Genomic DNA, 15,572 nt, shown 5'->3' on the forward strand with positions numbered 1-15,572 from the left:
CTCAGTATGGCCAACCCAAAGGTTACATTAAAATATCATGAGTCAGGCCCCACAAAATCATGAGTTAGATTAAAAAAAAGTGAGGTTCTTTTTGTTTGCCTTCTTGTTTTTGAGCCTTTAAAGTACACTAAAGTCACATCTTCTTCATTTTTCTTCAGCCAGGTGGGCTAGACACTTTTTGAAAAAATGAAAGCTGAGATTCTCGTATATTCACATGACTCCAGGAGCTGGGGCTTTAAGAGAAAATACCAATTACTGTCAGATGCACAATAACCTAGTGACACTGTGACAATGGCTTGATGACATTCTCTGTTTTCTCAGAATTTTGCCTGTCAGTGGGAGTTAAGTCTGGGAATACCGACGTTTTGTTTATTTTGAGGGAATAACTTTTCTTCCTGAACTTGGTTTAAAATGAACACTAATGAGAGTTGCACAGCTACAATGTTGCATGGTGAGATAAAGGGGTGCAGAGGCGTTCCATGATCACAAAAAAACTGGGAATTCACTTTTTGCTTAGGTCTCCCACATGTAGACAGTGTGTGGAATAATGAAAAAATGGGGGGATAGAAGGCATAGTCAGGCACTCGCACTCAGAGAGAACATGGGAAACCATTAAATACAGTTACCTGGGAAGCAGAGGGGAATCCTGTGAGGAGACAAAAGCCTATATACCCAGTACTACTTCATGTTATGGAAAAAGCATTTCTTCCTTTTGTTATAACCTGTGCCTACTAAAGCTCACAAATGAAGCCCTGGAGCAAACACCTGTGGCGAGAGACTTAATGGCAGATTGCTGGCTCACTTTCCCAGCTTACGCCTTGACAAAGTTGGTCACCATTATAAAACTCAGATGTAAAGTGTAAAATAAAATGTTATTAGGAACAACGCTTTTTAAACAGAGATCATGAACCTTTATCACTCTATATATTGCAGTTAGAACTATACCATATAATCAGTCCATTCATGGTTGGCCTGACACCATTTATACATTAGAGGCACTGGTGCAAAAGGAGAGGGAGGAAAGATTTGCATCTTGTACACCTTTTTTTTTGTTATTATGATCTAGGTAATCTGCCTCTTTAAAAGCGGATTCATATATACAGGAGGATAATTGCACACTACTAATTATATGGCTGAATGTATTATGAACAAACTATTGCTACAATTCAGATCCAAGATCAGCAATAGAGCGGTCATTCAAACACAATTTTTAGTAAACATGTATTCAGAAGAGCTGTAGTCCAAGGATATGTTATTTATTTGTTTTTAAAGATAAGATTTACAATAGCACTGTAGTATGTGTGCAAAGGAACTCACTAGTACAGGGTGGTGATTGGCAGAATTACTTCTGATTTCCAACTCCCATCATCCAACAGTGAGCTGTTGGCAAGCCAGCAGCAGGGGGTCTGATCAGAAGGTCTAGGAATAATACAGGAACAGACTGCCTGGTGCTCCCAAGGGAGTCAGGAAGGGTTGGAAATTGGATGAAGTCTAGGGTTCTGAAAAGCAGCTAGAGGAACGGCTGGCTGGCTGGTGAGCCAGAGCTGCAAGAAGCAGCAGGAAGGAGAAGAGAAGCCAGAAGTTGGGCTAAGAGCCATGGGTGTTGAGTGAGCCAGGACTAGAATCAGGTCTGGTCTACATGGGATAGTTTTACTGGTTATTACAGGCATAGTATACTGCTATAGTCTCCGGCATAGACACTCCTATTGTGGTGTTAGAGTGGCTTTTTGGTTTTGCTTGAACCCCTTCACAAGCAACATAAATGAAAATGAAAAAAGTCATTCATATCAGAGTAACTGTGTCCATAGGGAGTTATACCTGTGTAACTATCCATTTAAATTAACACCTTAGGTTATACCAAAAAACCCTCTCCCTTATAGACAAGGATAATTGACTATCCACAAAGCCCAAATTAGCCACCTCTCTTGTTGGTCAGTTAGCTCTAGAAATGTAAGGTACATTCCAAGCAGCAACAGCAAGGATGGCTGACACAGAGACACATAGGGAATCAAAGTGATTCAGGCATATGCCTCCTACTTACAAGGTTTTTATTAAGGGCCTGATTTTGGCTCACCACAGTTTTACATTGGTGTCATTCCACTGACTTCAATAGCATTACTTCTGATTGGTATCAGTGTGAGATCAGAATCAGGCCCTAAATGCTTTACAGAATAAGTCACAGTTAAAGCAAGTTACCTTACAAAAATGTTGGTTATGAATTTCAACCATAGGTTCATTTACTTTGCAAAAATAGCAGAACAATTAATCTCAACTTTCATAAACATTGTATTTTGCTCCTGAAAATTCATAACATTTTGTAAGTCGCCTTTCATTGAGTGGAGTATCCCTCAGACTTATTCATATAGCAAGTGAACATATTCAAATAATCACACTGCAGGGAAAGATCCTGTAAGTTACCCACATAGAGATGACAATAAAGTACACACAACACGTTCCATTCCTCCTTGTCACATTAGCGTCTATTTTGCACAGTAATGTAACTGAATTTTAAGAAACATCCTTGATCATTTAAAGTTGATTATGGTAGCCTTATTCATCTGAATCATACCTTACTCTGTTAATTGTCCCATTGCAAGGTGTTACTGAACATGAATGACAGCAGCAAAACCAGTCCCTAAATGAGTATTTAATCTATCTCACTCCCACCCAGTTACTGAGCTGTCTTCAGCATCACCAGAAAGTCCTCCAGTGCAAACATGTCAACAGCTAGGCAACTGCTTCATGCTTTCTAACATTTAAAAATACTCTATTGTTAGTAGTAAATGTTACACAAAGATTCTTTCTTCTTATGTAATAGTAATAATATATAGGATCTGATTCTCCTCTTACACTGGTGTAAATCAGGACTGACTCCTTAGAAGTCGATGTCTAGATCGAAATCTGGCCCTTAGTGCCCATCTTCAAAGCATGTTATAACTATAATTTGATCATAACATTCATGGTTCAGGAAATACAGTCACAATAAACTTAATTATTAGTTTTGGATACTTCAGTGTTATTCCTTAACTGTATCTCATCTTCAACCCTGTTTATGCCATGGATATTTCTCAAAGATTTCCCACCGTTGTTAGTGGTGGCTCACCTCCACCAGTGTTAGCAATACTGGGAATACCTATTATAGATCAGGTCACCAATTGCTGCAAGCATTTTAAATAAAGATGCTCAGAAAATGCCCGTTGTTTTTAAGGGACATTTTTGTTCATAAAAAAACCAGACCATTTTGACCAAAATGAAAATCTTGAGCAACATTTTTTGTTTAGGTTGAAAAGTCCCACTACAATGAAAAAACAAAAACAAAAATGCATCAATGAAAATAATTAGACTAGCTCTATCTTTAAGTTGCATTGTTGCTTAGACTTAGATTTGTCTTCAGTGCAAAAAAACTGTGTGATTTTATATTGTGATAGCTAACTCAAGATCACCATCTCAGTGTAAAATGCTAGTGGAGACAAGGCACTGTAGTTTTACCTCAATGCAGCTAGTCAAGGTTAACCCCATGCGGGGGCTGACCTTGACTAGCTACATCACAGTAATAACCAACTGTGCTGTTACTACTCCACTGTTACATTGAGTTAGCTATCTCAGTGTAAAAAAACACACCTCTTTTTGCAGAGAAAAGTCTGGCTCTGAGCAGGTCTAATCAACATGGTGTTTAAAACAGTGGTGGCAGCTTTTGGATCATATGTGCTTGGGATCTCAACATTGCTGACAACAGTGGAACAGACCCAGTGTAGCAAGAATGGGACATTTTGAAGAGATTAGACTTCCACACCATGCTTCCCCTCTCCCTCTCTTTCACACAGAGAAACATTTTGTACATTTCAGGTAACATTATACATGATGACAGGTTTCAGAGTAACAGCCGAGTTAGTCTGTATTTGCAAAAAGAAAAGGAGGACTTGTGGCACCTTAGAGACTAACCAATTTATTTGAGCATAAGCTTTCGTGAGCTACAGCATCCAATGAAGTGAGCTGTAGCTCATGAAAGCTTATGCTCAAATAAATTGGTTAGTCTCTAAGGTGCCACAAGTCCTCCTTTTCTTTTTGATTATACATGATGTAAAGAGATAATCTACATCTTCACACAGTTGATGGAGGTATCTGACTAAAATCATAGTTATTTTTTCCTTGAAGATGCTAACGATTATGGAGTTTAAAGGTGCTTTTGAGCAGGTTAATTGTGCTCATATACATTTGAATTCAAGTCTGAATGTAGGGGTCCAATTTCAGAATCTTTAATCTTCTGAATCTCACACTTGCAATCCTCCACAATCATGACCACTTTAACCACGGCAACAGACCTGGTGCAGTTCAGCTCCAAGTGTTTCATGGTGAACTTGGTAGGCAAGCAGTGGGAACAAAAGGTGTAAAGACGATCTTCTGGGCCAGGGACATGAAAGGAACTACACTTCCCAAAGCACAGGTTGTTCTGCACCACCACCTTTTCACAGTTCTCATGCACAATACTCTGAAACAGCAAACAGATTGCAGTTACTATATAGCATTGGCATTGTAAACACTTGTTGGCCCTGATCCTCCATTCTTTGCACATTCAAAACTCCCATGGACTTTTCTGGAAGATGTAGACACAAAAATAATAGAAGATAGGGCTCATACAACTAATATATAAGTTTCTTCTCTTACTGTTAGTTACTGTAGCACTCACATCATTTAAAATTATTTTAAGTAGCAACAAAATTAAAACAAGAGAGTTCCTGATACAGTAAGTTACCTAGTGATATTTCCCACTTACTTGGATAGTGTTACTATAATATATACCTTTACATTTATGTATATCGTATTTGGTTCAAAGGGCCTTTATGTTTGAAAAATTACTACCAAGTTTGAGTCACGTCCGTTATATTAAGCACTGGTCTATGCTGGAAGTTATAACTTCTTTGACTAGAGTTTTTTTAACCAACATAGTTATACGCCCTTGTGTGGATGCAATTATATCAATATAAAGATGCCTTATTCCAGGATAGCTTATTCCACATCCCAGATTTGAATCAACTAACCTGATATAAGCACTTTTATACTGGTGTAACTTTGTCCACACTAGGGACAAGTTAATGCTTTAACAATACCAGTATAGTTAAAGTGGTACAATCTTCTAGTATAGACAAGGCTTTACTCCTCATTTTTAGTAGAATGGGTCAAGAATTTGAGTTTAGCCATAAAACCACAAACCAACCCCTGAATAACTGCACTGAGACTGATTGTATAAATAAACTTACTGTTCTTCCCGCTGTTCAGGCTAAATCACTGTATATTCATTACATTGGTTCCCAGACCTGTGCTCAGACAATGTGACTCATTGAACTAAAGCAAAAGTTTTCTTCAGTACCACTGGATGTCTATGAAGTGATCTTGCTGCTAGCAAGTGGAATTGACCTGTATTTCCTTAGTCAGGGATTACAGATGACACAATGAGAGTGGAGTTTGTGAAGGCAGAATAATGGGAGCAAATACTGCTATTGGGTCTCTTGCCTGAGACCTGTTCTTACCTGGGAAAAAGGCAGCGTCCTGCAGGTCTCCTGGTACATCTCGTTGGTCTTGATTGGCAAGACAACCTCCTCAGAAGCTGAATTTTTTTTTAACATGAAATGGTCCCAGAATTTTTTAGCATCTTTTCTGTAGGGGGGCTCAGCTTCCTTCTTGTTGACTGAGTGGGAAGGTAGGAAATGTCCCATGTTTTCAGAATGGGAGGTCTCTTTTGGTGCAGTCCAGCTTCCCTGATCTCGGTACACATCAAGCTCTACGTAGGGAAGGATAAATCTGGATGATTTTTTTTCTCCTTGCTTCCTGCTCTCTGCTGCCAGCTCTGGGGCTGCTACAAATAAACTTGGTTCTTCTAGGATTTCTTCATAATCCATGAGATCTTGCACCAGCAACTTGCTAGGGTCCTCTCTTTCAAGTAAATCTTTATCTTGGTAGGAAAGGTGCTGAAGTCTCCTCCTCTTGTTCGTTTGCAGCTCTCCACCTTGTCCTGTTGCTCCAAGACCTGAGATCACAAGCAGTTGAAGCAGCAGCAGAAACATGCTAATCTTACTTGTGTGGACTTTTAATTTAATCGTCCTGCAGTTTCAGGTGAGCAAAGGAAGCGGCATGTAGTCTGCTAGCTTTATAAATGAGACTGAAGCCATTCTGTGGATGCTGGGGGTTGGGGGGTACAAAGGGTAACCAGGATAACCAGTTAAACTCATTTACTGTAGATTATAATTATGATAAGGGAATTTGTGTTAATTCAACCCATCTTTTACTCCTGGATGTGTGTATTAGAAGTTCCTATCTAAAACCTGGTTCCCCAGGGGGGTGATTAGTTGGAAAAAAATGTTTGGATAAGTTGTTTAGCTGTAGTCTGGAACTGTGGAAAAGTTCCTGAATGTTTATTAGCTCATTCAACATGTCCTTTATATTTTTTCACTTACCCCCCCCCCCACATCACAGCAGAATCAAAAAAGGGACGTCCTGTTGTGATGAAATATCAGAGAAAGTAAGGGTAATAAAACTATTTCAAAACATGAAGATAGATCTGTAGACTTACATAGAGATACCGGCCCACATTTTCAAAAGAGATCCCTAATTTAGAGGCTTCACATTTTTGGATCTATCAATTAAGTCTTAGATAGGGTACTTTAATATCCAAGCCACCCAAAATTAATTTTCTGACTTGAATTAGATTTCAGCTTCTCAGAAACTATGGAAAATCAGACCCCATGTATCTCAAACTGGGCAACCAAAAATAGAGGAACCTGTATTTAGTGCACACTTCTGAAAATTTGGCCCTCAGAGACTTGTTGAAGCTCAAATACTGTAGTGAATCACTGACATGGATGAGAACAGCATCTTGTGAATTTTTCACCATATCACTCACTCTCTTGTGTAAGGGAGAAATAACATGTTTGTACATGAATAAAATGGACATACTTTTAACAAAACTGTATTAACAATTAATTCATTAAATAGCAATAGGATACAATATATCTGTTCATACACATTCACACCTCCACATTCAGAATAGCTGTTCAAAGATGTGACACGCAATTCCCATAGAGCCTAGTCTTCAGCACATAGTCCAAAATCTGGCAAAACTCCCATTGACAATTAAGCCACATAAATCTGGATAATTTTTGATTAACAAAGCAGAAAGTGTGGTACCACCAACTCCCAAGAATGCTGTTCTGGGCTTATGTCACATATGCCTTTTAACTGCTCTATCTGAAGACTGTTTTGCCTCTAACAATTTATACATTAGATTGGATTATAAGCAATATTCAGATAGCCCCAGTTTAAGAAACCACTGCTGTTAGCACAATTTATTATTTATGTAGCACCATCATTGTCAAATGTATACCATTCACAATGTAAACTAAAACCTGCATGGTTTTGAATCTCTCTCACACCTTTTGCAACTCTTTATGCAAGCTTCGAAAGTAAGAAAAAAATTGTCCTTGACAGATATTTCCAACAGGTTAGATCAATATAAGAGAAAACCCTCCTCAGACTGTAACACCTATTATTTTTGAAGATGAATACCAATACTTGCCATTTTAGTACTAGTATTTAGTGTCTACACATCCTTGATTCCACTTGAATATCAATAAGCTGTTAGACTGGCTTAAATCAAGGTGCTGCCAATCTGAAGATTAGTGTTAAAGACCTAGTTGATCTATGATAAATGCATGTCATTATTTGTCTTTCACCTCAGAGGGCTTAGTTTATTGCCCTCTAATTGGACTAAACCTATTGCCCTGCAAAGTTCTTGTGGGACACTGACTTGCAGCATTTATTGTTGCTATGCATGTGCATTACTATTAGTAATAGTGCAAAGCTATTTGAGATTTAGACCTTGTCTTCTCTGCATGGTTAACCTGAGTTATAATTCAAGTGTTGCCCTAAACTTGTGTCCCATCACACACAAAAACCTGTAACTCAAGCATGGTGGTGATTCCAACTTCAGTTGGGCAGCCCATCAGGGTATATAGGCTTCAGCTTAAAATAGCACAAATCATTAGTTGCTAACATGAACACTCTAGTGTGGACACAGGATAGAGCTGCTAAAGTGTTGCTGGTACTCCAGTGCTTTCCCACAATTCTACCCACATGCTCAGACAGGCAAAACAACTTTCCCTGCAATTCACTGGGAAAAAATTCATAAGAGTGTCTCTGTTCGCTGCAGCGCAAACCACCATAAGATATGCCTCCAGAAGTCTTAGCACTACACACTAATGTGTGATGTGTCAGTGTGGCCATGGCAGCTCACAAGCTAAATCGCAGCGCAGCCGCTCTCACTTGAGCTGGGCTAACTCAAGACAGGTAACTCAAGTGTAGAAAACTTAAGTTAGCTGTTCAGTAAAGACATACCCTAAATGTACAGTCTTAAATCTAATTTCCTATTTTTAGTGTCTAATAACTTTAACCAAAATAATGTACTAAAATTTCTCCTATCTAGTGCAAGTGGAATAATAACCATTATAAATTATTTTACACCTTTTCTGACATTAAAAAAGTCAATTATATTTTAAGATTATTCTTTTAGCTACAGGACTGGACTGATAATTAGACAAAAATATTTGTATCTTGGCCAACACACCAGGTATTGAAGCAGGAAACAAAAAGGAGTTTTCACCAGCAAAGCTATTTTTCACTTGCTTTGTTTAGGCTTGAATAGCCCTAAAACAGATTTAAAATTTCAAACTTTGGCCATGATCTTGAAAACACAATTTTATTCAAATGCGTAGTCCCATTGCCTAAAGACACTCACATGCAAGTTTGCAGGAGAGAGAGAGAAAGAGAGAGAGAGAGAGTGTATGCTTGCATGTGTGTGTGTGTCCTTATCCAACCCCCCTTGAAGTCAACAGAAAGACTGTCAGCAAAGAACATACACATGAGCAAAAGCAAAGTATTGCATAAACACTGTGCATTATGCTGTTTATTATTACAATTATTTATAGTTCAGTAGCACCTCAAGGCTTCAACTGAGATCAGGGCCCCAGGGTGCTGGCACTGTAAAGATACATAGAGACAGTCCCTACCTAGAAATGCTTATGTTATATATATATAAAAAGACAAAGCAGAAAAAGGGTGTGGTGGAAACTAAGGCACAGAGAGATTAAATGAATAGCAGGTTAGTGGCAGAGCTGGGAAAAGCACCCAGGTGCCCTAGCCATTGGATCATGCTGCCTCTCTGCGAGCACAATGCAGGGGTCTATACTCAGCCCTTAATTCCTCCAGATCCTCCCTGCACAAGGCCAGATATCTTTCCCCAGCAAACTCTGAATAGAATCTTTGGTAATAATACAAAATATTTACAAATCCACTCCTTGAGACAAAAACTGTATGGAATAACGAATACCTGCAATGGATATTGGACAGGGGAGACTGTCATTATAACCCAGTGAAACAACTGTCACATTCCTACAAAATGCAGTGTAGCAATAAATATACAAAACTATATTTCTTCTACTTCAGTATTTGGGTAGTGAGTATTTTTGCTCCATTTTGGGTGTTAAATTTTGTGGGCAAATACCGTGCTCAGATTCGAACAACCTTTCACCCCATAGTAGCATTTTATTTTTGAGTACACTGCTTTCACTTGAACTAGTCAGCATTAATGCTTTCCAATCTTTTAAAGCACAGAGATCTACAGATGACAAGTGCTTTGTAAATACAAAGTATCATTATTCATTTGCTTCAGATTGTTCAGTCATCATGGACATAAACTGAATAATTAGTTACACTGCCAATTGATGCCTAAAAATAATTCTTAGCCAACGGTGGAATTTTTTTCCTTCTGTTGAGCTAAATAGGGTCATTATAGTATAAATTACAAACCCTCTAAACTTCTATCCAGATAAAACTTTTAAAGAACCCATTTAAAGACCTCAGAACTAATTAATTACTATTTTACAGTACATTCCCCAATTATTATACATTCCAAAGAAAGCCCTCTTTTTTTTTCTTTTTCTTTTTTTTTTTAGAGTATTGAGTTTTTAAAAAAGCAGAAAGAGTCACATTACCTACATGCCTTTCATAGCACAGTTACAATAACTAACCCAGTAGGCTTGTGAGTGATATAACAGGACAAAAAATCTGATGGTTTTTACATCTTAAAATTTGTATACGTCACCTATTTCCATTGCAGTGAGGTTCTTAAATTTTGTTGCCAATTGGTATAGCACAATTTCATCCACATCTTTATAATGTTTTTCTCTGTATGCTCATCCCAACAGGAATAAAACCAGTATTCCAAGCTGCTGCCAAAATTTAGATGCCTACGTTTGAAAAGTTGTCCTCTACTTACAGTAGAACCAATAGAATTGCAAGCTTAAATGTGTTGGTCCTTTAGCCTTACCATATAGTAAAAAACCCCAATAACATGGGAAAATCTACACAGAAATATTCATTTGAGAATGAAAGTAACATAGCTTTCAATCTATTGAAACCCAAATACAGAACAACATTTTTAAGTAGAGAATCTTAAAAAATGGAAGAGGGAGAGAAGGAGGCAGAGACAACAACAATTGTTAGGAAAGAAGTTTGAAGATGTTTGGAATCAATATTTTTATCAAATAAAATTTGTGAGGTCAATATTGTGATTAAACATTTCTGAGGTAAAGAATGAAAATATTAAAAAGTAGCATAACCTTCCTATTGCAGCTATTTTAGTCTTACTATCACTTCAAGAGGCTGTGCAGCATGCAAATGTACATGACTTGTTGGGACATGTTGCTTTTTAGAAGCAAAAATGGAACTGGTGTGGTAGAAACAGGCAGTTGCTCTGAACTCCTCAGTAAGCTTGGATTGTACAGAATTCAGGAGATGTTTTTAGCAACAGAAGTATTATATTTTCTTCTTGATATCAATGAAGGGAGCAGAGTGAAGATCAACATGGACATCCATATTGCATCAGCAATGCCAAGATCAATGAGATGCATGGCTAGTTTTCTCTCTAAGCATCCCAGCTTGTTAGACTCTGTGCGGATTTCCACATATGATAGCATCTCCTGAGCAAAACATGGAGGCAGAATCTATGTATCATTTAACTGAGAATCTAACTCATCCCAAACTCAGTGTGGAGCTGGAAACCACCCGAAGCGGTTGGTTGATTTCTGTGGCTTGCTGTGAGGTGGAAGATGAAGAGGGAAAAGCAAGACATCTGGAATAGTTTGAGAGACATTAGAATCTTGATAGAAACCCCCCCTTTTTCCTGAAATACATGAAAAGTGAGAGAGAGCAGTGGAAATTCTCTAAACAGTCTGAAAAGACACCTGGAAGATATTGCCAGCACAATCTAAGCCTCTGTAAGAAGATGATGGTAAGACTTATAGTCATAGGTTTATTTATAGCAATAGGTATATTGTGTTATTGGTAAAAGCATTAATAATAAGTAATCATTGGAACAACTTACCAAGAGACGTGGTGGATTCTCCATCACTTGCAATCTTCAAGTCAAGACAATGTTTTGCTTTTTAAAGATATGCTATAGCTCAGATAAGTCCTGGGCTTGATGTAGGAATGCCTGGGTGAGTTTCTGTGGCCTGCGTTATGCAGGCAGCTAGACTAGATGATCACAGGGCCCTTCTGGCCTTAAAAATCTGTGAATCTATAAATCAGTTTTTCAATGTGATTTTTAACCTGAAATCATGCCTTTATCTCACTTTTCCTTTTCTTATATCTGTTGGCAAAGCCTGTGTCCTTCTTTGGATTTATTTCCTAAAATAAAATATTCTAGTGCTCAAATGCTTAAAAAACAGACACAGCCAAATATTCATGAGTAATTCTATAATAACAACCCAATGTATGCACCCAAAAGAGGTAGACACATTAAAGGAAAACAGATTTCAGTAGCTGATACAATATACAACAGACATATTGTACTTATCACTTATAAACACATTTTTAATATGCTCATTACCTCAGTCTCTGTCACAGTAAGAAAGCTTTTAAGTACTTGGGTATTTAAGAGACAAGTCCGCAGCTATCATATAGGATTTATTTTTATTAGTATACAGTACATATTTAGGTATAACAGTCAATATAGTGCATGTAACATGCTATTTTTGGTACAAATATTAGATTAGCACCAGTCTAGTGATTTAAATAAGGTAGAACTACAGTGTTGATAGAACTATATACATAATTCTCTCTAATATTTAGAAAGAATGAACACAAATCAAAATGTAAATAAACTTCTCAATTGCAGTACCCACTACAGGGAATTGGAACATTCTCTTCTGAATTTCTGTTTCCAAATTAGTTTAAAAAAAGGCAAATTTGATCTGTATAAAGTTAATTATACATTTATTAACACAAATTAAAAAAATAGTCTCTTGCTTGAGGAATACATTAGATTTTTTTTCACTGAACTTTTTTGCACATTTTTTATACTTGTGAAAGGTGCTGGGTTGACAGTCCTGGTCAATCAAGTCCTCTGTTTATTCACAGAATAAGTGCAGCCTGGAAGGACTACATCAGTAAGTGAGTGTATAAGTTCATTCTCCATGCCCATTCAGTTCTTGACCTTCTGTTGCACTCTCAGAACTTCTAATAGCAAAGTTTGTCCTCTGAGACCTGACCAACCTCACCCACCATAATCTTTAACAGAGTCCAAGCCAATGAGGTCAATGAAAACAATTGCAGTGACTTCAGTGGGCTTTGGATCAGGCCCATAGTTCACTGAACATTCCTGAGATGGTGACTTTCTGTCACTACTGACATGGAAATGTATTCAAACCAGTGACTTAGATGGAAGCATTCTATATCCCTCTCACTAACAATCCCTTGAGCCATCCAGTGCTCTCATTGACCTGGTTTGGATTCATTACATTCTTTGAACCTCAGCATCCTTGCCAGAAATACAAAAGCTGTTCAAATTCTATCCTTGAATTTAAGGAAAGCTCAAAGAGAATTTCAGATATGAAATGATGTAAATGGTTCTTATAGCTAAACATTCACAATACCTTGGAAACAAGATTTTTATCTGTATTATTGTATAGAAAAAAAATTAGTGAGGCTATTAAGCATACGCAGTTTATACTGTTAAGATTTAAGATGGATCTATCTTAAATCCTCTTCAATTACTTTAAGGCTGGTTCAAATGAGAGTGTGACACACATAGAGGGCTAAATCCTTCCCTACTCTTGCTCAAGCACAACTCCCTTTGAGATCATTGGGGACTTTGCCTTTATAAAGATGGCAGGATTTGGCCCATGATATTTTTCCTCTCATGTTATTGTACAGTTATTCTGAAATCCAACTCTCCCAGCACAAAGTCTCAAGATTAGCAGAGGGAACTAAGTGGTGTGGGTGATGGAATTTACACACAGGAACACATACGAAACCACAGAAAAGGAAGCAAGGCTGCTGCACAGTCTTCTGCGCAGTAACTGCCATCTGTACAGTTACCCCTCTGTTCTCCCAAGGTGGTGTTAGGTGATTAGATTTGGTCATGCATGGCCTGCTTTCGCCTGGCCCCAACAGCCCCATCCATGTTGGCCTATTCCAAACTGGCACAGAGACCCCTCTGCGGAGTTCTGGGGGTGTTGATGCCCTCTGTGAGGCCACTCCATCCATTCCCCTTCCCTCCACACAGCCATATTGGGGTGCTTAAATGGTAAGGAAGGCCTTGTGTAGGCCTTCCAACTTGAGTGACTTACACTCTCATTGTACTGCAGTGTTGCTCACCTCTGATGTCATTTGGTTAGGTATTGAGGCAAAAAGGTTACCCTGAGAGATTCATTAGACACAGCAACTCTGTAGTGTATGCAGTTAAGAACATTAAGAAGTTATTTTTCTAGCAGTTTTGTTCCAATTAAATTCTGAATTTTTAAAAACTCTCTCAGAAATAAACTTACATTTTAAAAAAGGTGTCAAATCCCTAAGGATTGTACTTGCAGTTAGGTCCAGGTGGGCACATCCAATTAGGATCCAAAGTCTTTGGAGTCGGATTGTGGCTGGACTTGTGCAGATGGGAAGGGTGAGGAGAAGACAAAAGCAGACTTCCTTCCCCATGGCGCTCCTGCACTGTGGGCCTAATCCAACTCCTGCTTAGATTCTTCCCATGGACTCCTGTGAGTTCTGGATCAGGTACCATGCTAGGACAGCAATGATAGAAGCACTAGTATCCCTAACAGCAACCCAATGTCAGCAACAGAGCTCACTCTGCAGATGAGCCCATTACCCCTCCCACCGCCACTTCTCTCCCTATAACTGCCAGTGAAAACAAAGCTAACAGAACTGTAAAACTGTAGGTTTTATTGCTGATGAATTCAAACAACAGACAATTTACATTCACCAATCATGGAACCTGCAAGTTGACTGTTGTGTTAGTTTATTTTTGTTTAAAAATAAATGAATAAATTTACATAGCTATTAGGTGTAAGACCTAAGGCTTTAGTCTTTGGTGTAACAAAATTTGGGCATCTCATTAGAACAAATGACAGTTCCAAATGCTTTGGGGGTGTTTGAAAATTGAAATTGGATTCAGATCTGAATTTTGCAAGTGACCCTTATTGTTGTAATGAGCTCAAACCAAAACCAAGAACCAAACATTCTGAAACTTGGTGGTGCTTGAATTCTGGATCTAGACTGAGGCTTTCTCTAATGAGAACCTATTTTCCCACCCCTTCCTTGCTATGCTTAGCACTGGGCTACCGCATTCACTCGAGTTGACTCTAATATACCCCAGCAGGAGTATAAAAATAAACCCTGACGATAATGAAGTTTCTTTTCTACACTTATACCCTCAAAATACTGCAAATATAAGTTAAAAATTCTGTGCACAAGAAAGGCCAGATGGGTATGAGTGTCAGTTTTGTTTACAGCTTTCTTGAGCAGACATAGTTGTGCCGATTACCCTTCCTACAGTCTTTTGCTTGCCATTTCCCTCGCCTCTGCACCAAAACACAATTCTTTCCTTGCTTTGAAAAGCGAGATGGACTTCTTCTCCAGTTTGTGAAGGTGACAGGTTCTCCTCCATTCCACTCCCAATGGCCAGGATTAACTTGATCATTAAAGCCTAATACGAACCAAAAAGATCAAGTCAGTGATATGCATTTCACCTCCAGTCTGAAGGCTCCTGCTACAAAAGAAAGCCTATTCTTCTATTCCTCTAGTGAGAAGTACACACAAGACTTATTGAAGGAAGAGAGCCAGAGCTGTTGCTTGGGTAGGGCAAATCAGGGTGACCACTCCAGGCCCTGCGCTTTGGGAGGCCCTGCGGGCCGGTGTAATTGGCTGGCCTGGTCACTCCCAGAAGAGACTAATCCGTCACTTCCGCCCCAGGCCCTGCACCCTCATAGGGACAGCCCTGAAGAGAGCACACCAGGTCTGCAAGTAAAATACAGTGTAACTTCTGGTAAGGCAACTAGCATCATGTGAGCAAGGAGACAGCATCCTTTCCCTTACTATCACCCACCCCAAAATCTCTCAATTTCTCTATACTTTGTGTCCAAGTTTGTCTTGTGATATTTATCTTAATTTCCCTGGTAAGCACATTCTAGTCAAGAATGCAGAATCAAACGTTATCTGAGCCCCCTTGTGAAATC

General features: G+C 38.6%; 2 protein-coding genes across 5 annotated transcripts in view; both read right to left on the minus strand.

The window, feature by feature from the left end:
• Positions 1-4,120: 4,120 nt before the first annotated feature.
• CER1 (cerberus 1, DAN family BMP antagonist) lies at positions 4,121-6,062 on the minus strand. Its single transcript, XM_073346261.1, has 2 exons — positions 5,529-6,062; positions 4,121-4,489 (listed from the first exon to the last, which is right to left on the minus strand). The coding sequence occupies exons 1-2, from the start codon at positions 6,060-6,062 to the stop codon at positions 4,196-4,198; spliced, it is 828 nt and encodes a 275-aa protein (XP_073202362.1). The 3' UTR covers positions 4,121-4,195.
• A 5,981-nt stretch (positions 6,063-12,043) lies between these two features.
• FREM1 (FRAS1 related extracellular matrix 1) overlaps positions 12,044-15,572 on the minus strand; it is a 102,865-nt gene continuing 99,336 nt past the window's right edge. For all 4 annotated transcript variants that reach the window (XM_073345427.1, XM_073345426.1, XM_073345435.1 and 1 more), the window contains one exon: positions 12,044-15,043. In XM_073345427.1, the coding sequence (XP_073201528.1) occupies positions 14,844-15,043 (200 nt within the window). In that variant the 3' untranslated portion in view covers positions 12,044-14,843. The remainder of the gene's footprint in view (positions 15,044-15,572) is intronic.

Source organism: Lepidochelys kempii, chromosome 5 (genome assembly GCF_965140265.1).
Source record: "Lepidochelys kempii isolate rLepKem1 chromosome 5, rLepKem1.hap2, whole genome shotgun sequence".
Classification (NCBI taxonomy): Eukaryota; Metazoa; Chordata; order Testudines; family Cheloniidae; genus Lepidochelys; species Lepidochelys kempii.

Excerpts from the sequence above, each read along its gene's own strand:
- CER1 (XM_073346261.1), bottom strand. The coding sequence starts at position 6,062 with ATGTTTCTGCTGCTGCTTCAACTGCTTGTGATCTCAGGTCTTGGAGCA. Across the intron at positions 4,490-5,528 it reads GGACGCTGCCTTTTTCCCAG|AGTATTGTGCATGAGAACTG; the intron begins GTAAGAACAGGT and ends TTGCTGTTTCAG.